The sequence below is a fragment of the Mixophyes fleayi genome, chromosome 6, assembly GCF_038048845.1.
Source record: "Mixophyes fleayi isolate aMixFle1 chromosome 6, aMixFle1.hap1, whole genome shotgun sequence".
Lineage (NCBI taxonomy): Eukaryota > Metazoa > Chordata > Amphibia > Anura > Limnodynastidae > Mixophyes > Mixophyes fleayi.
Window position 1 is genome coordinate 36,178,846 of NC_134407.1, and position 27,615 is coordinate 36,206,460.

The 27,615-nt window shown below is 38.3% G+C and overlaps 1 protein-coding gene across 2 annotated transcripts in view; it reads right to left on the reverse strand.

The window, feature by feature from the left end:
- The window catches only part of FBXW4 (F-box and WD repeat domain containing 4), a 147,550-nt gene that overhangs the window by 68,591 nt on the left and 51,344 nt on the right, over window positions 1–27,615 (reverse strand). For both annotated transcript variants that reach the window (XM_075216280.1, XM_075216279.1), the window contains exon 5: window positions 24,529–24,623. In XM_075216280.1, coding sequence (XP_075072381.1) covers window positions 24,529–24,623 — 95 coding nt within the window. The remainder of the gene's footprint in view (window positions 1–24,528; window positions 24,624–27,615) is intronic.

Here is a 27,615-nt window from a genome sequence, read left to right on the forward strand (position 1 = left end):
ATGTTGCGGCTCCCGGTCACTGTTAGCCCAGGAGAGCAGTGCACAGACATCACTGCGCGCGCACGCCAAGCCTGTCAGTGCCTGGGAGTCGCTGCATCTCTGAGAAATAGGGGTCTGGTCGGTCAGATTAAGGGGCCCATATAGTCCAGGGGGCTTGGACAGACAGAGGGGCCCCTTACATCTGTACAGGACGTACCCTCCTGTTGACGACCCTGAACATATTGCTCCATGTTATCCTGTTGCTGTAACCTGTGCTGAATTGATTGAGAAAATACTTTTTTTTTTTTTTTTAAATCAATGAATTCAGCATGTTGGGGATCTGGTTCTAATGAGAATACAGTTCTGTGTCAGTACATAGGCCTTGAAAAGATTGAAGAGTTCTATAAATATGAAGAACTGAACAGATATTTACTATGGGAGTGGGGGGGGGGGCACTAGTTCTTTTTAAAAATGTTGCTATCTTAACTTGTGAAGACATTACAATGATATATAGTGTCTGGCAAGAGAAACCTGTTAAGAAGATGAAGTCTCCGATTTTTACATAAGCTCCTAATTGCTAGAACATGGATTCTGTGCGGGGATTTGAAAGGATTAAGGTTGGTACAAAGATTTCACTTCTAAAATCTCCGTCCTCCTACAGCTGAAAGGTATGAAAAGGAAAATATCTTTTTGCTTCTACTAATCATTATAAAAAAAAGAAAGAAATTTGGCTATCAAAATGACTTGGCTTCTCCCAATAATTTGTTATAGACAAATAATGGATCATTTATACATCTATCCACCCAGATATTTTGTTGTTTATTTTCTTACAAATTTAACAATTACTTTAATCTAATCCCATGCCTGGGGATACAGGTTTCCCTTACCCCTCTCCAATTCTGCTTAATTTGTTTCGGGACGTTTAACATTGCTTTCACCTGGAGTAACTTGTAATTACCTTCCCTATTCTAGGTATGGACGTGTATATTTGCATGAAGGGTTTGTACCAATGGGTGGGCTTTGTTTGGACAAATACAATACAAAACGCAAAAATGTTTCCCAGCAGGCGAAAGAAAGAAAAAAAAAAAGAAGAAAAAAAACGAAGGACGATTTGATGGAAAGTTGTAATTTTAAGACAATGCAATTAGCGGAGGCTCTTTCATAGACAAGCTGTGCATGCCAAACATCCTTGTAAGCACATGGAGCTGTGGACCTGCGCTCAGCATGAAAAAACAAATGAGGTAGTGACTTTGTCAATGAGGGAGTATGAGATGAAAGTGGGGGGTGGCTGTACAAATCACTAACTGAAGAACAGTGTGTCATTACACACCAGGTTAGTGCCTGGTTTTTAATAACCAAAAATAAATCTCCATTCATTGCCGGCTTTCCACCAGTTAGTAAAGAATTCTCTTGCTAAGAACATCAATTTCTTGACATCGTGACACACAATACAGACAAACCCTTTCAGGTTTGCAGTTTCTTTTTTTCCCTTTTTCACATTCTACTTTGGGTTGGGTTTCCCAAATTACAGAGCATACAAATAAAACCTTCACTACTTCCTTTCATTAGAAAAATACAAATGGCTGTAATCCCAAAACACGGCTCTGACTTTACGCTAGGCGACTGTCTATCCCTTTTCATTACAAAGTGTTCCGTGTGAAACACAATCTGCCTTTTATAGAATGTTACACACATAACGAACAGTCTCACAATCTACCGCAATCTCAGGATAACATGTCATTAATACGGTGTATCAAGAATATATCTGCATTCTTCTATTAAGTCGAGATGTCTTCGCTGGACGATCGGTGACGACCAATCTTAGCACAAACGGTTTGTACATTAAGTGATCAGAGGATTCATCCCACATATACTTCGGCTGGGTACACACTACAGGTTTTTCACCCGATTATCATACCAATCATGCGATAAACGATCGTTCGGCCTGATATCACTCCAACGATCATGTTGAAAATCAGAGATCGGACGGTAAATTGTGTCAAACATCTATTGTGGTAAAATAGTTAACAATATTGCATCGGGAGAAATATTCTGTAGTGTGTACCCAACCTTATTCTTGCTGCAGTTTAGTAGGTAATTTTGAGCATATCAATTTGAAAAGTATAACAAGAAATGTAGCGCCCAACAATTTTAACTACCTCCCCTGATTGTAATACTCTATAGGCTGGAGTCAATAAGGAGAGCAAAGCATAAAGAGGAGTATCTTTGCACCTGGGCAAAACCATGTTGCATTGGAGCGGGATGTACATTTAAAATGTGGGGGCAGATTTATAGTTGGGGTAGGGCATGTCCTAAATCAACTTTAAATTTCAGTGTAAAAATAAAGCTATTACGCATTTGTGTGCTAGATGAAAAAACAGCAAGTATTTCACCAAAATAATAAACCAATTTGCACCCCTGGCATTGTAACATGGTTTGTCCCAGAGAACATTCACTCCTTTTTTTGCCTTACTTTCGTTGATGACTCAGGCCCTATAAGTGTAACATTACCAAATATTATTACACTACGATAGCACCAAGCAATGATGGGAAACATAATGACAACAGATAAGCAGAATCCAATCCTTACACAATCCTCCTGCCTTTTATTGAGAGTCTTTCGTCTATACAAACTATTGAGGCACCTAAAAGACCACATTTCACTTCCCTGTTCCCTATGTATATTTTTTATTATTTCCATTAACTTTATTATTTTTTTTATATAATAACGCATTAATAAGAATAAAAAACAACCCAACGTTTACTATATTACAAACATTTAATATAATAATCAATAGTATACAATGTTATTAATATGAGCACATTATATAACTATATAGAGATGTGTTTATTTGCCTTGACAAAAAATATCCAGCATTCACCTGATCAAGAAAGACATAATCATCAATCTATTGAATCTATAAATTTCCAATACTCTACCCCAGGGGTAGGGAACCTGCGGCTCTCCAGGTGTTGTGAAACTACAAGTCCCAGCATGCTTTGCCAGTAGATAACCAGCAGAGAGGTGGCAAGGCATGCTGGGATTTGTAGTTTCACAACACCTGGAGAGCCACAGGTTCCCTACCCCTGCTCTACCCCATTTCAAATTATATATATCTCTTAATCTCAACCTACACCACCTAATATTACCATTCTACACAGCGCTTTACAGAGAACATGTAATCATACACATCAGTCCCTGACGCATTGGAGCTTACACTCTAAATTCCCTGCCACACCTTCGCTATGGCCCATTTTGTCAGGAGCCAATTAAACTACTGGTATGTTTTTGGACTGTGGAGCACCCGGAGGAAGCTCACGCAAACACAGGGAGAACATACAAACTCCATGCAGATTGGGTTGAAATCAAACTCCAGTGCATTGAGATGGCAATACTATCCACTGTGTTGGCACATGGCCAAATACTAAAATACATATATTGTAGTTAGACCCTGAACTCATTCGCTACATAGATTTAAAATCCCTTTCAACTTCTCCGTAATCAATATGATTATGATGCCAAGGTTTGGACACTAATTTAAATACAGTGTATTATCGCTGTACCTTTCAGCACCGTTCTCGAGCAGCCTCTAAAACACTTTCCTTCTCTAGACTGGTCAAAATAATTATCTGGCCTTGCTCAAACCCTGAAGAAATTGCTATCTCCCATAAGAGGTATATTCTCAAAAAGTCCTGTGTTTAGCACCCATAGAATACACATGCACTTGACCCCACTGATTGAGCATTTCCATTAATCCACTTTAAAAATGCTAAGCTCAAGAGACATCCAATAGTTTAGAGCCTATTAAGATTTCTTTACTTCCGGAAAGGATTCCCTCTATTTCACAGGCTAGGCGGATGATTCCCATTTGTATCTGCAAACAGCAATATTGTACTGGAACCCATAGAAACCAAATGATAGCTTTTACCAGTTTAACTTAGAACATTTCTGAAGGTTAGTGTGATGTCTCGTCACTTGCCCACACCTATGACAGAGCAGTACTGGGGCTGATAGATGAACCAGAAATCCCTGAGAAACACAGCCGTCATTGATATAATCCAAATTGTCAAATTATAGTAAAGGTATTCTCACCAATGACAAATATGAAATACTGGAATAAATCCCAATTTACAGAATATAAAAATAGTATCACATGAGAAAAATTACTTTGTTTTTTCATTAAATACATTGTTCGGCAAATAAATTACTTCATAGACAATGTTTTGTGGAATTAATAGCAATATTTTGCATACACACAGTGCTCAGATTGCTGGCTCAACTAAACGCATGACTGCAAACATATGATGGGACTTACAATTCAGCTCTGGATACAGAGCATGGCTCAGGAACCACTCAGTGATCACATTAAAAGTGATTTGTAAATATTATGGGCCCGATTCATTAAGTAAAAAAAAAAAAAAAGAAGAGGTACGTTTTCTGCTGGACAAAACAAAGTTGCAATGTACGGGGTGCAAATTAGTTTATTATTTTGCACATAAGTTAAATACTGGGTATTTTTTCATGAAGCACACATATACTTGATAGGTTTATTTTTACCCTGAAATTTAAAGTTGATCTAGGAAATGCCCTACCCCAACTATTAATTTGCAATCATATTTTAAATGTATTTCCCCCTCCAATGCAGCATGGCTTTGTCAAGGTGCAAAGCTACATTTTTTTTTTCATTTTATATCATACTTGCTTTTTTGTTTGGGGCACTGTGGGCTTTCAAAATTAAGTTAGAGTATTATATAGTTTAATGTTGCTTAGCAAAATTTGACTATTTGGTAGCTTTTTATGGGGGAATTGTTATTAGGTTTTGTTTAGAATAATTAGATAGTTATTGTTTCATAGTTTTGGGAATATTGGGTCTTGTTATACAGATTTCAGGGACTTTTATCCTTCCAACCGAAATGTGCTCTATTATGTTTTGGCCCGGTCATGTGTACAAACAGAGACTAAAGCCTATATCTATGGAATCCCCATAAATGGCAAAAGTAGCTCAAAATACTTTAGGGTCTTTTCCTACAATTCCCAGAAATAAAAACTACTAAATTAAGGCTTTAACCAGCAAAAATCCAAAACAAAAATCTTTAGAGTTAAGAAGATTCAAAATACCCAAACATTTAGTAGTAGTGTAGTAAAGCTTGAGACATTTAGGGTGTTCGCAGATTTTTTTTGTGACAATCTTGCACATTGTATGATGGCAGAAAAGTTGCCCCCTGAAAGCCAAAATGCTCTTCATTATTTCTGGACCTTGCCAGGTGTCCACTCACCGGGTAAAGCACACAAATGTTGCATCCCTGCACATCATCATCATTTATTTATATAGCGCCTGCAAAGTCTGTAGCGATGTACAATTGGTAATGAACACGGTAATAAAACAATACTGGGTAATACAGACATTCAGAGAGGTAAGAGCACCCTGCTCTCAAGCTTGCAATCTAGGAGTGGTAGAAGTAGCAGACTATATATTGTAGTGTATGCTCATTTCTGTATATCACTGCTAAACATTAAACACTCAAATGCAGCAGTAGCAGGAAATATTATATAAATTATATATCTATATATATATCTATATCTCACAGCCAATAAAACTAATCAAAAAATAATCAAATGTCCAAATTATTCATAACTGAATACACTGGGGTGTCTATTTATTAAAGATGGATTAATTATAGGTGTATTTCTGGCAAACTAGGGTCTATGTAGTGACATTAAGGGCCCCAATTAGAGTTAGGAGCAAATCCAGCTAAATGGTGCAAATCTGGAACACAAAAGTTATTTCTTTTCATCAATATCATTATCATCACCATTTATTTATATATCACCACTAATTCTGCAGCGCTGTACAAAGAACTCACTCGCATCAGTCCCTGCCCCATTGGAGCTTACAGTCTAAATTCCCTAACACAGGCAGACAGACTAGGGTCAATTGGATAGCAGCCAATTAACCTACCAGTATGTTTTTGGAGTGTGGGAGGAAACCAGAGCACCCAAAGGAAGCCCACACAAACACAGGGAGAACATACAAACCCCTCACAGATAAGGCCATGGTCGGGTATTGAACTCATAACTCCAGTGCTTCTTTTGTATGCAGGGAATTATTGCCTGGTATTGCAGTAGCCCTTTCGGGGAGCAGGAAGGCTGCATTTGATTCCCTGCAAAATGTAGTAGGTTGCCCATCACTCCTCTATAGTCTTTTATATGTTGCCCAATATTTTATTTTACAATCACAACAATGTACGACACATTTTGAATTATTATTATTAGGTTATGTTTCAGATGACCACTCGAAGTGACCATTGCTCTGATAAGGTTACTATATTTGTAACGGCTTTCTCTGATAACTGGACATTAAATGTTCTTTGTTAAAAGTAAAAACCTGTGTAATTTTTTACCATAGTAATAAATCTTCTAGTCCATCTGTCATACTGGAACTGGGATCTCTACAAGGAGGAAATAGGTTCATTCTTCCAACCAGAGCAGGTTAAATCCTCAGCTAGACCTCATACGACAAATGAATAACTAAGCTCTATTTATACAGAGTTCTGATCACTTGTACTAATGTTTTTGACTTGATTGCATCATTCTTATTTCTCATAAAAACGCCTATGTTTCATACCTCCCAACTAGGGTACATAAACCATTCAAGATGAGAGATACTTGATATCTGATGCTTTAAGGATCACTGATCCACTTTTAAAAGCGATTTCTAAGTTTTTTTTTGGGGGGGGGTTTCGAGAAGTTTCAAAGATATTAAATTGTCACCACGTATCACTACAAAGCTGTGGCAGACTGGAGTTGGCTACATACAATGTTCAGGTACAAAATAGAGGCAACGTGACTCTAACTGCTATCAACTTCCTCTCCTCCCTGTGTATTGGAGCATCCCTGCTTTAGTAACAAACAACATCCTAATGATCAAATAAATTAAACAAATATCAGTTATGAAATGAGCTGCGATATATAATTTACAGAACCCCCCATGTGCCGTGGTAAGGGTTGGCTGTCCTCACTCTTGTCGGTAGCATGGTATCCATGGACAACATGCTACCTGCCTTTACAGGAGCTAGGACCGCATCCTTTTTCACACAGGATCTTGTCCATCTACATCACAATAATCTAGTAGTAGTAGTGTCACTAGTGAATGCATCCCCTAACCACTGTAGACAATGGGGGAGCCTCCTGATTGTGCAGACCATATGAACACAGGGAAGTAACATTTTGTATTTATGTTTTGTATTTATGTTAGACTTTCCCCCAAAACTGAATTTTCAGTTTGTTGTGGACTTATTCAAGGATACTTCGCAAACGCTCACAAAAAGGTGCGGGGTATAGAAATGATATAGATCACAATATATGCAAAAGTGCAAACATTGGTAATATTCCTTTTATAAATATGTAAGCACACCCACAGAACAATAATCTATCCATACCCCAGTGGTGAACAACAGGCAACCCGTGGGCCCCGCAGCAGACCAACAAGCCTTCATCTGCAGCCTCTAATCCTGTGGTCAGCTCCAACTTAAACGGAGTAGCCAGCGTCCGTGTCACATGACTTACATTAAATAGGTTTATACTGTGCTTATGTAACTGAAATAAAATGTTATTAGAAATAAAAATAAGCAGCAAGAGTGCTATTGGGTTTAGTTTCAAATATTCTTAACTTATTTTCCAAATACAATTGTAAAAACAAAATAAACAGATATAAAAAAAAAAAAAAAATATGAAGAAAACTTTGAACATTGTTTAACTCCATGGCAAAATAAGTGGGATGATATTCTACACCCTGAAATGTTACGGTTTACACTTAAATAGTGTCTAAACCTATAGATTTATCTAATTTGGTTCAAGGCTCTCTCTCTTTCATCACATTTTCATGCAAAGGTCATGATCTATTTGTGTCTATCGTGTTGTGCCTTGACACGACACCCTTTAGAGAAAGCTACATGCCCTTGCAACCTTTTAAACCCTACCCTTAATTAAAAATGAAGTAAAAAGAAACTTTTTTGTATGTGCCAGCAAATATGGGTCAAATGGTCAAACAAATACCAAATGATCCAGCTAGGTGTCACTTGTGTGATAATTCAGCTTATTTCCTTCCCAAGAAACGGTTTCTGCTACTGCTTTCCCTACAACGTTCCCTGTTAACTCAACTGCAACTTAGATGATGAATGCCTAGAATATATTACAGAATTAAACATGTTATTGTTCATTGCATAAATGCAATGCAAATCTTAAAAAGTAGATGTAATATTAAAATCATTATTATTTACAATCATAAATGGTCATTTATGATAATTGGAGATAATAAAATTTTTACCAAATTTTACTCTGGTACGAATGTTAATACTGAATAAAATGATGCACTATGGAGCGCCCCTTCTCTTTCATTTATACAAATCATAATAATTGTATATATTAAATTAGGATTTGTCTTCCCAACTTAGCGTATTACTATTATTATTTGTTACTTACTTTTTACTTGTTTTTAAGTTAGTTAGATTTAATGTGGCTCTGTGTGCTTGTTGTGAAAATTTATTAATGCATTAAGAATAATTATACAAAGTATTATTACAAACTTTCTCAATAATAATGTATGCAATGTTAATGTATAAATTAATCCATAAATGACTGTCAACATTAATTTTATTTTTTATTGTGGATTCCTTTTTATCACCTATCTCAATTACAGTCAGATTGTTTATTCTGAGACTAATGTAATAGAATTTGAATATATATATATATATATATATATATATATATATATATATATATATATATATATATATATATATATTACATAGGGGGATCAAGTGCACACACACATCAGTCACTGTGAAGGTTGGTATTGGGTTAGTATGGTGCCATAAACTAGTACTGTCATTGTGCTCCCACATACATATGTAATACACTTACAAATCATCTCTGCATTCACATACACCAATTGTCAACGCCATAGCAATAAATGGATAATTTTACTACATGAACAAGAATGGGATCTTTAAGCCATAATCCCATTAACCACAGAGTTATGTAAACCAGAAATAAAAAGAAAATAGTAAGTGTTTGCTGCTGCTCACACAGCCATGACCACTAAGGGGTATATTTACTAAACTGCGGGTTTGAAAAAGTGGAGATGTTGCCTATAGCAACCAATCAGATTCTAGCTGTCATTTTGTAGCATGTACTAAATAAATGCTAACTAGAATCTGATTGGTTGCTATAGGCAACATCTCCACTTTTTCAAACCCGCAGTTTAGTAAATATACACCTAAGTGTCCAAATGTGTAACAACTTCACAAGGAAGGATAGCGTGACAATACATAGGGTTCAATTTAAAAATGTAATTTAGTATATTTTAGACGTGGTGAACCAAATGATTGTAAAATCATGAAAACTCCATGTTCCAATCATTCTGGATAATAGATCCCATATCTAAATATGAAATATGCTCTAGACACAAATATAATCAATATTTAGCCTCTCACTAAAACAAAACCTAAATAAATTCAGGCTGTGAGGCAGAAAAGAAAAAAATCACACGTCTAGATATCCAGCTAATAAACACGTGAAACGGGTGTTCTTATTGTTCAGGATTTTATGAGAGCTCATGTCAAAAAAGTGTCTCTCGAAGATTTACAATGATTAATCCTCTCAAATATGATTCCGTTTAGCTTTGGATTCCAGGGACACCTGAAACACATGCATGCAGCCACCACACAGATGGAAGTCATCTGCTCATCTCACATGTACATATGCATTTTACAATTCCAACGTGTTTTACGTAAACAAGGCTTCTAATAATTGGTGTATCGTAGAGCTTATGACATGGTTATTACTGAACACCATAAATATGTATGCCAATGTCACTTAAAAACAAACAATTATGCTACAATATATATTCACATTAGAGCTGTGTTTACAAAACCAGGACCTAGCCCACAATAGACAAGCAGCACGGTGGCTCAGTGGTTAGCACTTCTGCCTCACAGCACTCGGGTCATAAGTTTGATTCCAGACCATGGCCTTATCTGTGTGGAATTTGTATGTTCCCCCCATGTTTGAGTGGGTTTCTCCCGGGTGCTCTGGTTTCCTCCCACATTCCAAAAATATACTAGTAGTTTAATTGGCTGCTATTAATTTGTCATTTGTCTCTCTCATCTGTGTGTGTTCATGTTACAGAATTTAGACTGTAAGCTCCAATGGGGCAGGGACTGATGTGAGTTCTATGTACAGCAGCGCTGCGGAATTATTGGCACTATATAAATAGCTGATGACTATGATGAAAGTATAAACTCACATGTATATAATTAATATGAGCTGCTCTCTGACCATAGGTCTTGGGGACAGATCTATATGCATCACTACAGCTAAACCACATTCAGTAAAGAACAGTCAGCAAAAGGCGAAGGACCCAAGTGCAAAAATGAGATTTTATTTTGCAGTCCATACATAACTTTTACGTATAAAAACTGCACATTTAAAGAGGCATTCTTGGATTAACAGTTGTCCTCAAAACAAAAAACAAACAAAAAATAGATGGACTATTACACACCCACTGTGGCAGTAACAGAGTGCCAGCCGAAACTAAAACAAATTAATATGCACACAAACTGTTGTCACTGAAACATTAAAATGTACAAGATTAACTTAAATTACATGCTGATGTTTCTTTTATGAAATGACTAAAGGAGACTCCACTGAGCAATATTTTAAGAGGAAAACAAGAAAGTTGTAAGTTTAAGAAAGGTGGTAGTCCAAAAGTTACAGTAGCCAAAACTTTTGGGGAAAGTTATTACTATTGCCAGCATGTAAGATCATAAGACGCAGCCTGCAAATTGTTGTGCATAGGATCTGTAATTGAATATTCAAAAATGGAATGGAAATAAGGACCAGCCTATGTGCCTGGCACCATCGGACACCTCGCTCCTAATTCAGTTGCCCCCAGAATGTAAAATATTTAAAGTGCTGTCATGGCATTGAAAACTTTTGTACACATACACACTTGCTCATGGATCTTGTATGTGCGCATTCTTTGAGTATGAAATTGCTTCCATGTACACAGATGGCAGTACCTGCTAATGCACACTCACTGTCGGTAAATAAAGTGTGCATGTGCGAGAGTCAAGGTGAACACACATTCTATGGTTAAGGGGGCTGTTGTACTGGTCAGAATTGATTTGTGGTCATAAACCAGTGAGAAATAGGCAGCATGTAATGAAATACACTGCATGGACTGAGGGAAGCAACTAGATTTCAGTGTGCAAACAAAGATACAACTGTGTCTATATTGAAATAAAGACAACACTGTTTTACAAAACCAAAATATTCATTATTTTTACTTATTTTTAGCAACCTACTTTTTTCAACTCATCTTACTGGTACACTTCAGGGCTCGTACACATATGCGTGTTGGAAAAACAATTCTAGTTAAAAGCATAGACAAAACTTGCAATTTGTCGTCCCTTTTAACAGTGCGTTAGAAGAGTGTTCTCCAAGCTTCCCTGCAGTATAGTGTACTATGTACTTACTGAGCGTTGCCACAGAACTCCAATGTATTTTACAGAGTGGTAAAGCCTTTAAATACCACAAGCAATGTTAAAATTGACACAAAGGTTTGTCAGGAAAGTGTTTAATAAGTTTTAAAAAAACGCATTAAACAATTAAAACCAATTCCTGCCTTAGGGACAAAACTGTTCTAGGTGGAATGCAGAATTAAGAGAAGAAAATTGACATGGCAAAATAGGGAAAGCTCGGTTCCTCTAGAAATCATTTTAAGACTGAATCGGGGACCTATGAGGGTTATACAGTAAATAGACACATAAGTATGTAATCTCACCAAAAGGTAGCAAAAACTAGTATGAAAATAAATAAACTGATACTGCTAAATAAAAATATCTGCTAAACTATTTCATAAGGATGACAAAGTCAGTGTGAGGAAAGGCAAAGGGTCCTTTTTAAATTTAATTTAGTATATTCCAGGCATGTTGGTCGAAAATGACAGAAAAACCTAACAACTGCTCTGAACTTTCAATAGTCAATGTGGACAACTTAAGACTATATTATAATATATATTTCTTGGTGAAAGAGCTTGACAGGTCTGTACTAATTTATAGAGCAGCAAATGTCTGTAAACCTTTTATCAAAACTTTTTAAAGGGCGGTTTACAACATACACACTCTTGGGTTTTATAAATACCTGCAATAAAATAACAATGAAATAGTTGCTGATAATACTGTGAATGTTAAATGCTCTAAAATGTTCACTGTAAAACTTTTAAAACAACAAACCTTTGTTTGATTTTTGTTACGCTATAATCATTGATTTTCTTTCCCCGAAGACAAACATGTCCAACATGTAAATTATCAATGTGTCATGAGCAGATATATAATAGCTACTACATGGCTATCAAACACCACCTGTTTTTTTTTTTCCCCCCCAAATCGCCCTTGTGAGTAAATTGTGGGAATGAGAAAACTAACCGCTGTCATTTTATTCGTTGTAACACTAATTACTCGCAACTCTAGGGGAAAAAAATGTGTTTGCTTTATAGAGCCCAAGTGAGGGGAAAATAATAAGGAAAGAGAGACACAGAAAGAGAGGGAGAGAGAGAGAGAGAGGGAGACAGAGTCAGAGGAGGGGTAAGGGAATATAAAAAGCAAGAGATGCATTTCAAAGTTTCTATAGCAATTTGAGGCAGAAAGAACAGCCAGCCTAATGTGAAATCATATGAAGGTCAAAGGTGAGTCCCTCGCTCTTGTGAGAAAGTGGTGAATCAGGACGGTTTATCAAACGATCATTTTCTTTTGAAACTGGGAGGCAGCAACTGGGACAATTCTGCAGATGTGCTTGATGGGTTTTAGACAAAAATGGCTCTCTCTTTAAGGCTCTCATCGGGGGTTTGCTTCTCCCTCCACTGCCTCTCAGATCCTCCCCTCCCTTCTTCAGTGGTCAGCTGAAACCCCCACCCACTGATAGCTTTTGTATTCTTGGCCTTTGGACATACTGACAGAGGCCTTTATGAGACCCCAATCAAGACCCCCATGTTACAGGTACCTAGTAGAGATACTAGATCTTTTCAAATGAGAATCAACAAGGAAAATCTGCTTCCCATTGTCCCTGTGCAGTACTAAGTAAGATTAAAGGCAGAGGCCGCGCTCACTCAAACGACAGCCTGCCAATCACACCAAGTGAGGAAAGGGCACAATGTGTAAATTCTTTTGACCTGCACCTAATCAAAGATGCACTATGCTGTAGAGAACATATTAGGCATTTGTTCTCAAATGCATTGCTCTACTTACAAGTGCACCCAGCCTGGAAAGAAAAAGATCTCTTACTGAAAATTAGTCTCTTATTTGTCTTCCTTTATCGTGCACATTTACTGCTCTTTATTATTCAGATTTACTTTTGCATCGCAGAGTAGTAAAACAAAACTAGATATATATTTGAATAGGTCAACTGGATGCTGAAAACAAATCTCTTATATTTCCCAGGCTTAAGGTTCAAGGAAATCCACAGTCACAATATTCTGTAAGTAATCGACAAAAAAAAAAAAAATCTTCTAAAATGATCAGTTAAAAAAAGATATCCTGGTGCTTTTATTTAAACAAAAAAATGTAATTACTATACTGGCATTACCATGATATTCTGATATAGGGGAGCACCACTTTTTCCAGGTACTCATCGTGTTCAATTATAGAGCGCTAGAACTAAAAGCTATAAGTAAAATAATAAATTTACAAAACAAAATGGCAGAACAGTCATCTAAAAAAAACTATATTGGTTTCTTAACGTCCTTAAATATTATTGGTCTAGATTCTGGTTTTACAACAGAAAGTTGCTGCTGTAGATATCTTTCATTCATAGTATCCAAATTCTAAAACACTAGGATGCTACTCAGTCTGCCTTGTCCCTCTATATTATATGCGGATGCAGCATGGTGGCGTAGTGGTTAGCACTTCTGTCTCACAGCGCTGGGGTCCATGAGTTCAATTCCCGACCATGGCCTTATCTGTGAGGAGTTTGTATGTTCTCCTCGTGTTTGTGTGGGTTTCCTCGTTTAACTGCAAGCTAATTTGAAGTGGTTCAAAGAGATTTGATTTTTTGCTGCATTAATCTAGATTAAGCACTTTGGACCTGAATCATTATGGAGAGCAAAGCATTAAAAAAGGAGTAAATTTGCACTTTGACCATGTTGCATTGGAGGGGGAGGTAAATTTAAAAGGTGGGGACAGATTTATAGTTGGAGTAGGGCATGTCCTAGATCAACTTCAAAGTACAGTGTAAAAATAAAAGGTATCAAGTATTTGTGTCCTACATGAAAAAAAACAGCGAGTGTTTTCCTTAAGTGCAAAATAATAAACCAATTTGCACCCATTGCATTGTAACATGGTTTGTCCAGGAGAACATTTACTACTTTTTTTTTCTTTGCTCTCCTTAATGACTTAGGCCCTTTAAGTTTGTTTTATAGGGCAAATGAGCACAATTAAGGAAAATATACGCTTTTTAAAGATTCTGTCTTTTGTAAAGTTACTGCAAGCTCATTAATTAACAGAAAATGATTCATCAGTCCCTGCTCCAATGGAGCTTACAATCTAAATTTCTAACCCATGCACACAAAGACACAGACACTAGGGTTAATTTTGGCAGCTGCCAATTTATCTACCAGTATGTTTTTGGAGCACCTGGAGAACATACAAACTCCATGCATATAAGGCCCTGGTCAGAAATTGAACTCATGACCCCAGCGCTGTGATGTAATCAGTTAACTCTCCCAAGCATAGTTATATACCCGATAAGTGCAGTTTATTTTAAGAAAATTTTATTGTGCAAATCAACTTGGGAAGATATTTTTTGGAAGGATCTCCCTTTATGCCATCATGAAAACACCTGTCATGAATTGAATAGAACTAGCATGCCAGGAAGACCTGACACACGTCTCTCCGGCACTGCCCTGGGATGCCACAGAATTTCCTATTCAAACGTGTAAGCGGCACAGTGCGCACTTTGAACTCTGTGACATCAGAGGAAAGACAGGGATGATAGAAGATCCCATGTGCTGTATGTGCCACGATATGGGAAGGGGAATGGAGGCAAGCATAAAGCCACACACAGTGTATGATAGCGGAAATATTCTCCCGACAGGAGTCCAATCCCTCACAACACACGCCTGCTTTTTCTTATAATGTTAAAAGCTACTCAGTATATCTATAATGGTGGCACGCTGGTGGTGGCTCGTTCATTGGTTGTGGCTCTTCCTGCATATAGCAAGAACTGAAAGTCCCTGAGTAGGTCTTGTATGCAGGAGAGGCCAAGCAGACGTTCTCACCAGGCAGCTATAACGTAAAGTGTACCTGTCATGCAGTTTTAAAAGTATAGTATGAGTAAAAAGCCTAATTGCAAGGTACAGATCTACCATTAACTCACATACCATGGTTGAGAAAACCAGCTACAAAAGTGTGACCCTCCCTCTCTAGTTCTTAAAAGCATTCAAGACAGAAAAATGTAACATTTTCAAAACAGTCTCCAAAAATGTGCACATTTCACCGGTGGTGTTCCAGTCCTTTCCCAACCACACCACACAGCAGAATGAACCCATTACTGTGGCTCATAGACACACACTTGTACCTTCAGAACCGAAACATAGCTACAAATACAGAAATAAACCTAAAACAGAATGCTATACATGGTGGACGTTATATAACCGAGAAGTCCACCAGGGTTATCCTTTACCGAGTTTATAACTGTGTACTGTATTAAAGACGGCACAGCGATGGCCGGCAAAAGATAGTGTTTGGATCAGCCTTTAGCCGAGACGTCATAGGATCTCCGGAGAGATCTGTAACGTGTCTGCTCCTAGATCCACGAACACTTGTAAATCCATTAGACAACATTTATAAAAACACATCTCTTCATCTTCAGAGCTATTTTATCTCTAGCAGTTTAGTGGAGAAATGATGCATCTCTTGCTACCAGATTTTATCTTAATGTATTGCTATAATTTATTTTGGCATTTAGAATCAGTACTATTTGGTAGGTTTTCAAATAACTCAACAATATTTATTGTAAGACAGTAGTAATGGTACTTTGTTGAACAGAGGAGGTGGAACTTTTTACAGTTGCACCAAAAGATTATATAATTTTTTTTTAAGTAACCGAGAAACTAACTTGATGCAAACTCCCACTGGCTTTTATCCTGCTTTTATTCGGATTACATGTAAAACCTTATGATACCTAAATAAATCAACTCTCCAAAGATAAAATAACTTTATGCCAGGTCACTCAGTGATTCTACACCCCCTCATATCTTGTCAGAGAAAGCACTTTTAATTGTACACTACACCACATCTTACTAGCCACCTGTATAGGGCAATAAGTCACCGAATGTAATGAAATGCATGTAAAGTCACGGTAATAAAAAAATACCTTTATCCTCTTCTTTCAAAGCAAGTTCAATGAAAGAGTTAATGAAAAAATAGTCGATATTAAATAGTTTGAGTACACAATAGACTGAATTACTGCAGTTTTGAGAATTGCTTCCCATCTGGGTCGGATATGTATACAAGATATACTTTTGTATGATTTAAACCTTGTTTCAGTAATGTAATGGGATCTCGCATGAAACCTCAGGTCTTGTGTTGTATGAAACCTGGCATTCTAGGACTCACCGAGTATTTCAGCACCAGGGGGCTCCCCAGTACAAATCATGTAGCACGTGCTGATGTAAGGTATTTGGGGCACAAAATGAAATATAAAAATGACAACTAATAAAGTTATGTAGTATAATGTATGCCATAATGCAAACTGAACATACTGTTAAAACTAGATTAAAGTAATCAAATTATACTCCAAAAGTAGCATTAATAATAGTCTGTATTTAAGGACGACAGCTAAGACACATTTAAAGTGTCGACGTTGGTTATACAGAATGGATGCAGTCGTTTTATGGTCACAGCTTTGTGCCTCATATCTTAGTGAGATCACTAGTTCTTAGTAAAAGAATAAGCTGGTCCTTTCTCAGTGGTTATTAGGCGTTCCCAGAAGCAGAAAAACTGAGTGTTGGGTTTGTACCATTGTTATGCTATTTTCACAAATTTTTATTTGACTTCTATTACTAGAAGTGGGATCTAGCACAAAATATAACATCCTATCCCCCCTCGCATGTCTATTTATATGACCAGAAGATGGCACTAAATGAAAGGAGAAATGCCAGCTAATTTACAGTTGGCAAAGTCCTACCAATGTTGTTTGGCTGATTACATGTGCCTTTAAATCCCCTCTTCAGACCACATTACAATATGAAGAACATTAGTTACACTGCACAAGTTAGTTACATGGCTCCTTTGTGCAGTGCTGTACAATTTGAAGACTTTTCCAGAGCAAGTGGTATATATTATGTTTGCATATATACATGGAAATTAAATATTTACTAACAAGCCAACTCAGGGGCGGGCTGGGCCGGGGGGCAGGGGGGCATCGCCCCACCCGGCCGCTCACAAACACGGCTGTAATATAAATGTGACGTTGCCGCATTACGTGTCATGTGATGCGGCCGCCTGTGCGGCGTGTGCCCCCCGGGCTGACGTCCGTCAGCCCGCGCCTGAGCCAACTATACATGTGCACCTCTTATATGGCGCCCAAGGAAAAATCTGCTAAGAGGAATCAACATTAAGCAGTACATAAAAGGCATTTAGGGGTACAGTTCTCAAACCTTCTAAAAAGAAAAAAAAATGGAGATGTTGCCCATAGCAACTCAGATTTTAGCTATTATTATTATCAATTTATTATTTATTTATTTATAAAGTGCCAAAGGTTCCATAGCGCCGAATACAGAAGCAAGTAACAAATAGATGAGGTAATACACATTAGTAGCCCAGATGAGTGTGAGCAATGCTATGGGGACTCACATGGAGTGCAGCAAAAGACATGACAAGGGAGTCAGACAGTGGATAGATATGGAACAATAGGTAGCGAGGACGTTGCCCGTGAGAGCTTACATTCTAGAGGGAGGGGTAGTGAGAGACAGTAGGACTAGCTGGGAAAAAAATGCAGAAGGCAGGTCGAAGTAAGAGAAGGTGATGAATAAGATGGTGAGGCAGTGGTAGGATAGGCGAGCTTAAAAAGGTGAGCTTTGAGTGAGCGTTTGAAGGACTGAAGGTTGGGGGAAAGTCAAATGAGGCGGGGTAGGGAATTCCAAAGAATGGCGGCAGCACGGCAGAAGTCTTGGAGGCAAACATGGGAGAAGGTAATGAGAGGTGAATTGAGACGAAGGTCAGAGGCAGAGCGGAGAGGTCTAGTAAGTATGTACGTGGAGACAAAGTCAGAGATGTAAGGGGGGAAGTGTCAGTCAGGCCTTTGTAAGTGAGGGTAAGGAGTTTGAATTTAACTCTGAAATGCGTAGGGAGACAAGGGATATATGCAGAGGAGTAGCGGGAGAGGAATGACGGCAGAGGAGGATGAGCTGAGCCGCAGCTTTCTGTATGGTTTGAAGGTCAGAAAACTGAGACACAGTAAGACCAGCGAGAATGAGGTTGCAATAATTGCAAGAAATGATGAGTGAATGGACCAAGATTTTGTTCATTCTAGAAAATGATTGCTAGAACCGGATGGGTTGCTATGGCCAACACCTCCACTTTTCCTTTTTAGAAGGTTTGATAAATCTACCCCTTAGCCACAGAAACATCATCATCATCGGGTATTTATATAGCGCCACTAATTCCGCAGCACTGTACAGAGAATACACTCTCATCAGTCCCTGCCCCATTGGAGCTTACAGTACTAGCTTCCTAACTACACACAGACAGAGAGACAGACTAGGGTCAATTTGATAACAGTCAATTAACCTACCAGTATGTTTTTGGAGAGTGGGAGGAAACCGGAGCACCTGGAGGAAACCCACGTCAACACAGGGAGAACATACAAACTCCACACAGATAAGGCCATGGTCGGGAATTGAACTCATGACCCCAGCGCTGTGAGGCAGACCACTAACCACTGAGCCACTGTTCTGCCCCACAGAGCAGAAGTAAGGGTCGTGCAAATAACGGCATACATTCCCAGGGAAAATAATTATTGCAGCACTTTAATACAGGAAAATTGCATATTACTTGCTGTAAACACTCTTTATGGATAATATGCAAAGTGCATATTCTACCAGCATATTGTGTAAATCACTGTTCAGATGAACGAATGTGTACATTAAACAAAACTTGTAGGATTTGTGCAAAAAAAATATGTATAAAATTAAACTAAGCAAACAGAAAATACCTATACAATTACTATGCAATAATGTCAGAAGGATTTACAGCTCCTGTCTTCATTCTTGCTTTGCTTCATCACCCAGTAAAAAAAAGGGGGAAAAGAAAGTAATTTTAACATTAACTCCACACTTCCACCCTGGGATGCGCTTGCTAAATTATCTGTTGGCCGGGCACTGATCAAAGCTGGAAAAACAAAGGCACACTGCTCTGCCCCGCGAAGCTAAACAACATAATTCATCACGTCTGTAGAGACGTAAATCCACCATAGCACACACACACCAAAATATAAAAAAATGGTACAGACGTCCTAAAGAAACCCCAACATTAAATGCATCTTGGACACCAACCAAAAATGCTCCTGCATTTTTTTTACTTAAATGAGCAAATAAAATTATTATATACACATACACACACATATATATGTATATATATATATATATATATATATATATATATATATATATATATATATATATATATTATACATACACAAATAAACTTTACTGACCATAAAGAAAAAAGAAGAAGCTGTAATACACTAAAATTTAAGACCCAAACACATTGTGGGCTATCAAGAGGACTCCGACGTTAATGTGATTCTAAAATCTGATTGGTTGCTGAAACATGTCACACTTGTCTATATTCCTTGTAAGTAAAATGTAGAACAGGCGCTAAGAGATTATTTCTCCTTGTAATTTATTTTCACTACAAGACCCTTTTACCCAAATGCTGCATTTTAGTCGCTTTTGACTGTACATTCCTATTATAAATTTAACAATTTACAGCGATGTCTCAATTTTCGCCTGAAAAACGTCAGAAATTGATGAAATTCTTCGTAAGACGTACTTCAGAGGACCACCAAGTAGCTGAATTTACAACCTTTCAAACCACGGTGGGATCTTAATCAGTTATATATAGTAGAATGGCAGAACGCGACTGATCCCTGAGATGTCCATTTAATCAGCAGATATATTATTGCCCTACAGGGTATATTTTCTAAAAGCAACATGTGTTATGCTATATTATCATGATGAGGCATGAACAAATAACATTATCTGTGAAGCACTCTGGTTCCATATGGAACACATACATGTCAAGGTCTTTACAGCTGCACTAAAACACTGCCAAAGCCACAACTAGCTTTCTGCTCTTTAGCAACTGTTCGTCCATGCTAAATGAGAGACAATTATTATTTTAGGAAATGTATCTTCGTCTGATCTCTCTCCACACTCCTGAACACCTAGTTTTCCTCTCTTCTTTTCTCTTATTGTAGATCACTGTGATCTGCCGTGAAGACGACAGGTTTATAGGTTAGCCGACACCTTTGCTCCCAGGAATTTTAATTAACTTCTCTCATCATCAATATGTTAAAGAGCAGTTTCCATTATCCGAGGTCAGTAGTGTGTTTCGGACTCTGCTATACCAGCCATCAAATTGAAGAATTAATGACATGGATAATTGTCCCTAATTCAAGAAGAATTTGCATGGAGTGGAGACTGGATGGATAATTTGGTTGGAGGGAGACACTCATGGTCTCACATAAAATGGGTGACTGATTTAAACCCAGCCAATGGAGGCGGCTGTCCCCAGAGCGCAAACAAGTCTATCATTCAGTCCTAAAAAGAAAACACTCTGGGTAAATATTGTGACAGTAAGAGTGTGCAAGTCTACGGTGTTCTGCTTCAAACTAGAGCAAAGAGAAAGGAGACACTGTCTTGACAAAAGACGAGCTCAAAAGGTCATCACTTAAACATGCTCTGCTTAATATAGATACACAAAGAACTCCTACCTGTTTAACACAGAAGACATTGCTACATACATTAAAATTACAATGATTTTAACTTTTAACCCAGCACACATTGGCACTGCCAAGCTGCACAAATCCAGAGAGCCACCACTAGAGCATTATAGTGGACTCCACAGGACGTGGAATTTGAAAAGTGGTCTATCTATAAAATGTAACAAAACTATTAAAGGCAGTGGTGGACTTTTGGTCCAGGGGCAGAATGCTACATCGCTGGACAGGGATGCACGGATGTCATGCACTTGCGCAGTGAACCCCTGTTTCAGCTTCACTGTGCTTGCTCTGTGAAGCCAGTGGGTGCAAGCAGTGGTGGAACTATCACCATTGCAGGGTGAGCAGTGGAATCTCATTTCAAGGCGCCTTAGCCACTGTACCACCCAAAGTAGGGCGGAAATTCTGCCACTGCACAGGACAATAGCAATATGTAGAGACTCCCACAAACACTACCCAGGTATCCCTTTGGTGGCGTTCAACCATCTGGGTCGTCCACTGTAAACCGTGTTGCGGAAAGTGAGTGCTGACAGCTGGGAGAAGAGAAAGGTGGCAGTGAAAAGTGGAAACTTCCATTCCGTATGTATACAGTAATTGGAGCACAGTCCAATTCAATCAGGAGCCTAGTTTATTACGCGCCTCTTGTAGCTGCTTGAAAACAGGATGTAGCTGTCTGTGTATGGCTGCGATCCTGGACTGGCCAGGGAACGGGGAAGACATTGGAGGGGGGGTGACGGTGACTAAAACGCAGGTGTTGCCCAATGACGGACAGCACACCTTTAATTTTTTTTTTATTCATTGCACCAACAATTTAAGTTTCAGACAGTCACCCACATGCATCAACTATCAATGAGCCACATGCTAAAAATTAAAAACCATGCACTTTTTTTTTTTTTCTTTTAAAAGCTAAAAAAGTATTATTTGTGAAGAGGAAATTTGCTTTCTCATTCCCTCCAGATAATGTCCTGTGTTACTCATGAAAGGAGCCATCATCTGCATATTTGCTTTGACAGCCTTGAGTTAGGAGCACCCTGATGATCAAAGCGAACTCTATATTGAAGCTAGACCAAGTCATTGCACGATGCTCCCTCTGCTCCATGATTCACATGCAGAAAATAAATTATTATTTTTTTCTGTGCTGGTGTTTGGGGAATAAAAAAAAAAAAAGAGTTTTGGAAAGGTTGGTGAGCTAGGACAGAAAATTGTTTTTCCATGAACTTTTAAAACCCATTAGTCTGCAGAAGAAATAAATCCTGAATTCAGTAGAATTACACAATCTATAACCTGAGCTAAATGAGACGGGCAACGCATGACCTATTCTACCCGGTCTCTCTAGATGCAAGTGTGACGTAGCATTCAAAGACTTGAGATAACACAGCATTTTGTGGCTTTCAAGTGCAACTCAGCACCATTCAATCTTAAATAGCAAGTAAACTTACTAGGCCTGATTCATTAAGGAAAGTAAAGCAAAAAAAAGGAGTAACTTTGCATCTTGGCAAAACCATGTTTCATTGGAGGGGGAGGTACGTTTAAAATGTGGGGAAACATGTTTAAAATGTCCTAGATCAACTTTTAGTCTCAGTAAAAATAAAATAAATAAAAATATCAAGTATATGCGTCCCATATGAAAAAAACAGCCAGTATTTTCATTATGTGCAATGTAATAACCTAATTTGCACCCCTTGCATTGTAACATGGTTTTGCCAAGGTACAAAGTTACTCATTTTTTTTGCTTTACTTTCCTTAATGAATCATGCACACTATTGAAATACTTACTACATATTTATGTACTAAGGCCTGAGCAGTAACGGTATCTAAAATGACTAAATACAAATGTATGTTCAGCATGGTAAAATTGATTAACTTGTTTAAAAAACAAAACAAACAAAAAAACAAAACAAAAGACATAAAGCAATAATTTTTTAAAAAGATCAGAACTCCTCTCTGTCTATCAGTTACCAGGGATCACCAAATGCTGTCCTTAGCTACTTATCGGGTTGTTCAGTCACCGGATTCAGGCTGTAAATAGGTGTGTTTGTTTTTGCCCTTTTCTTGCTGTTTATAATGCAGGGGAGGATATACTTCAACACACTTTTTAACACAATTGTAATGGAAAAGATTATGTGCTGCACTTTACAGCCATGATTTAAAATGTTGACGTTTGGGGTTTTGCTGTCCTTTAACTGTAAAAATCCCATCTGTAATAGCCGTTAGTTTGCAGCACTGTAAAGAACAGCACACATACTAAAAGCTTGCTTTCCTCAGACAGCCATGTGCTACCCACAGGGGAGCTGAAGAAAGCAGTATATATTAATAAATAAGCTACTTAAAACATAATTAAACATTGAACACTTCAGCTCAGTGTTCCCTTCCGTTCTAAGCAGAATTTTAAGTTTGGAGCTCTAGAATGCCAGATCATACACATGGCATTCTGGGGCTTCAAATGCCTTACCCATTAAGCTCCCGGCTGACTGCGGGCACAGTTCACTTCTCAGAAGAGATGGCAAATTGGTACAGGGCTGAGAGCAGTGTGTGTGGCAGCTACAAAGGATCCGGGTGCAGGGGCCCTTCTGTCCCAGACGTTTTGTCCATTGCAACAGATGTAGGACAGTGAACTGAACTTTATTACTGACCTCTAAGTCATAGGCACCATGATCCTTGCTCAATGTCTCCAGTGGAGTGAACCCTTCTTCTAACAGAACATATTTACATATATTTGCTATAAAATAGCACTGTCTCACAAAACCCCACAAAAATAGGGACTTCATCCTCATGTCAATGAACTGTGCATTGGAAATCATTCCATATATGTCCCTGCAGGTCTAAAAAGTGTGTCACACACAAAAAGTACCCAAGGAGGCAGTCCTTGGGGCCTCTCCTCAAAGGTGATAGGCCCCTTTAATTACTGACACCCCTGTGCTATAAGGCTTTCATGGGGGCAATGTTTGTCAGACACCTCCTTCCCCAATCACCTGCCTACAGCCCAAGTCTTTGGCTAGAACATCTACCGATCCAGAAGTCTAGCGGTCAAGCAGGAAAGAATTCAAAGGGGGCAACTAATCTCTTGGGCGTCGCCACTTCTCTAGAGCTTTTCAGACACCCTTGGGTGCCACTCCGGGGGCACATGGAACCTCCGGCTTTTGTTGCTGACCCTCTTGCTAGATGACCATGTAGACCATTCATGATTGGAGAAGTTCCCAATTCCTCTTTTATAGAAAGCCCAGGATATTTGCTCTCCCAGTACAAATAAACGGCACATGGTTTCAGGCTTTGAGCCATAAGAGACACTCTGTAGTGTAGCGGTAATGAGCTCTTACCTCTTCTTTAGCGACAGTAGATAAGACTATGATTAATTTTGTTTTATAAATAATGGTTCAAGCTTAAGATGACTGTTATTTATTTTATTTTTAAATGGTTTTGAGACAAAGTCACAGGATATTATAGCTGAATTCTTTTTTTAATAACTAATAATGATGTACTGTTCTTACCTTAATAGAGGGCTTATGGCAACAGACCATACTCTGTCCTCTGTCTGAATGGTATGCAGACATTGCCAATCTCTGCTGGACGAGAGGGACCACACCTGCAAGTTTTACACCAAGACAAAAGGATTACACAATATTACACAATACACATTTTAAACATATTGTGATACATTCATGAAAAATGACCAACATATAGGCCCTCCCTTAACCAGGTATTACTCCCCATTAACTAAAGGTAGTAGTAGAGCCAGTATTACCCTCTGGTATAAAACCCTATTGAGTCTTGATATCGCTCCTAAGTCTAAACCTCAGATCCAATGGGAATCAGACCTTCAGCTAGAATTGTCGGAGGAAGACTGGGAACATATTTTCGCCAACTCCTTTAAAATGTCCAAGTGCCTTAATCATACTGAGATGCTGGTAAAATTATTGAATAGAATGTAGGTTACCCCAGACAAACTTCATAAAATCTGGCCTTCCATATCCCCACTATGTTGGCGTAATTGTTCTGAGCGTGGTGATATTTTCCATATATTTTGGTCATGTCCCGTAATAAGGCCTATATGGAATAAGGCCTTTCAATTGATAAGCTCAGTCCTTCGTCACTCGGTCCTCCCCACACCAGAGTTAGCTCTATTGCAATATTATCCCCCCTCTGTCTCCAGTTGGGATAGATACGTGACAGGCCAGATACTGATAGCAACCAAAGCAGCTATAGCTCAGGCTTGGAAGCAGCCTCTCCCCCTACCCTGGCCAAAGTAATCTCCAAAATTAATTTCAATTTCGAAATGGAAACCCTGGGTGTCCCATATTCCACGTCAACATCGTCCCCGCTGATTAAGTGGAGAGCCTGGCATAATAATGTGACGAATGGGGAGGGAAATCCATCACGTTCGCTTCCCTCGCCCTCTAATGACAATGTTGCTGGTGAATGATCTTTTGTTTAAAGGTGTGTAAAGTATTAGTCAAGCCATATATATACAACGTATAGTCAGATGCATTTGATTTTGATGCTGAATTTTTTTTTTTCAAGTATATTGTGTATGTGTTCCATCCCCTTTATGTACCCTTTTCCCCCTCTTTTATTCTTCTGTACCCCTTTTGAAAAAACCTTGGAAAACCAATAAAAATTTTATTCGTTAAAAAAAAAAAAAATGACCAACATTCCATTACAATAAAGTTTTAAAATGTCTGTACCTGGCTACCTAATAAAGTGCCCCCCTATTGTATATGAGAGACCGTGAGATAGAGCCTTAATATGAATAGTCAATTGTGGGAAACAACGATGTAAAGGTATGTTCATTTAACAGACAAAAACACACATTTTACAAATAATCCTAATTGAGTTACTTAAGTGCTAAGAAACATAGGGAACGCGCTCAAGCTTCCATGTTTCCCTTGTCCTAGCCCTAAATTTAGGTAGTGAAAACATTTTTAAAATATTCTAGAGTATTTGGGGTTAGGTGACCTCCACCTCTGTTTCCCAGCATAAAAGTTGTTTTATTGTAATGTTAAAAAACATTTTTTTTCCTAAATTTATTGCGTAAATACACAGCAGTTAAGGGTGCCACCCTCCCCAAACTTAAAAAGATCTTCACATATTTTTTCTTTTTATATCCTCTCAGCCAACACATTTTGATACTCAAAAGAGTACCAATTTATATCACTGCTACCTTCTGGTAAAAAGACAGCACATATAACCGTTTCTAACATGTTACCTACAGAGTTTCAAGATGGCTTGGAGAGGGTAGATAGGAGCTCCCCAATCCTCTATCTTTCCCAGCCAACCAGAACTTGGCACTTTTTTACTTTGTTGAAAGAATGTTGCAGTTCTCAGCAAAAGAGTTGTCCCTTACAGTACATACATCACTGTGGCAGAGCCCCAATTTCCCTCTGGCCTGAATCGTCTGCATTCTCTATGCAGTAATCGTACCTTTGACGGACGTAACCATGGAGATTCGCTGGACTCTACGATAAAATGCAATGCTGACACAAAATGATACAGTACCCTGCAAGCAACAAAACTGAAACAGGGAACATTTATGGTGCCATCAGCGGTTGCAAAATGGCAGCGTTTCTGTTTGATAAGAAAATCGCTCAATACTTAAATGCCAAACCATACAACCTTTGGGATGATCAGTAATAGGAGTTGTGAGTTTCTATTTCTAAAATAAAATTAGTCTTAAGGTGACTACACTAGGATTCAAACTTGGGCCTTCAGCAAATATAGTGGCTATGCAATCAGTAAGCATTATTTACGAAGCTGCAAAAATGAAGGGACTACTGTGCAAATGCCATTTTGTGACGTCCTGTGTCTACTTTTGTGCTACTTCTGTGCAATTTTACACAGTAAAGAGAATGGCTTAACAAGCCAAGACGGAGTTGACCACAAATTTCACTCCCTCTTGCAAGATGATCTGGGTGGATTGGGGTTTTCCTTGGTGAATGTGGGCTGGGTCCTCAAGACATTTAATAGGGGTGGAGATTGCAGTGGTGGCCCTAGTTTAGCGGGTAGTCATAAAGGACTTTCCCTTATACGATTACATGATAAATAGCCATTGGCCACTACTTTCAATTATGTACCAACCAGCTCATTTTATATGAGAAAACGCATTTAGAGGCACAATTCAGCCATTGGGCAAACAAAAAAACAAAACAAAAATAAAGCACACACACAATAAAAATGAAAAATGCGACATTAACTGAAGACAGGAGTAATTAATTAACGGAGTGGACCTAAATCCTAGTAGACAGGACTTTGAAGAGACATTCTAACTTCTTCCAGCATAGACCTTTCCATCTCAGTTAGTAAAAATGGTCACATGAAGCATCCACAAGGAAGTGCTTCCTAAAAGAGGAAAGTGGGCCTGCACCCAAATATGGGCACCGTGGTAGAATAAGCACATTTGCCAGCCTTATTTGCTTAATATAGACATTATACAGCTGCAAATTCAAGAAAACTAATGGCTGGAAAAACTCCACATTATTTATTGGTAGCTAAGTTAAGCTACTTATTTCAAATGCATGTCAAGGTTTCCACCAATTCTAAGGTGGAATAAAGCAAGATTACATTCATCTGTAGGATTTCTA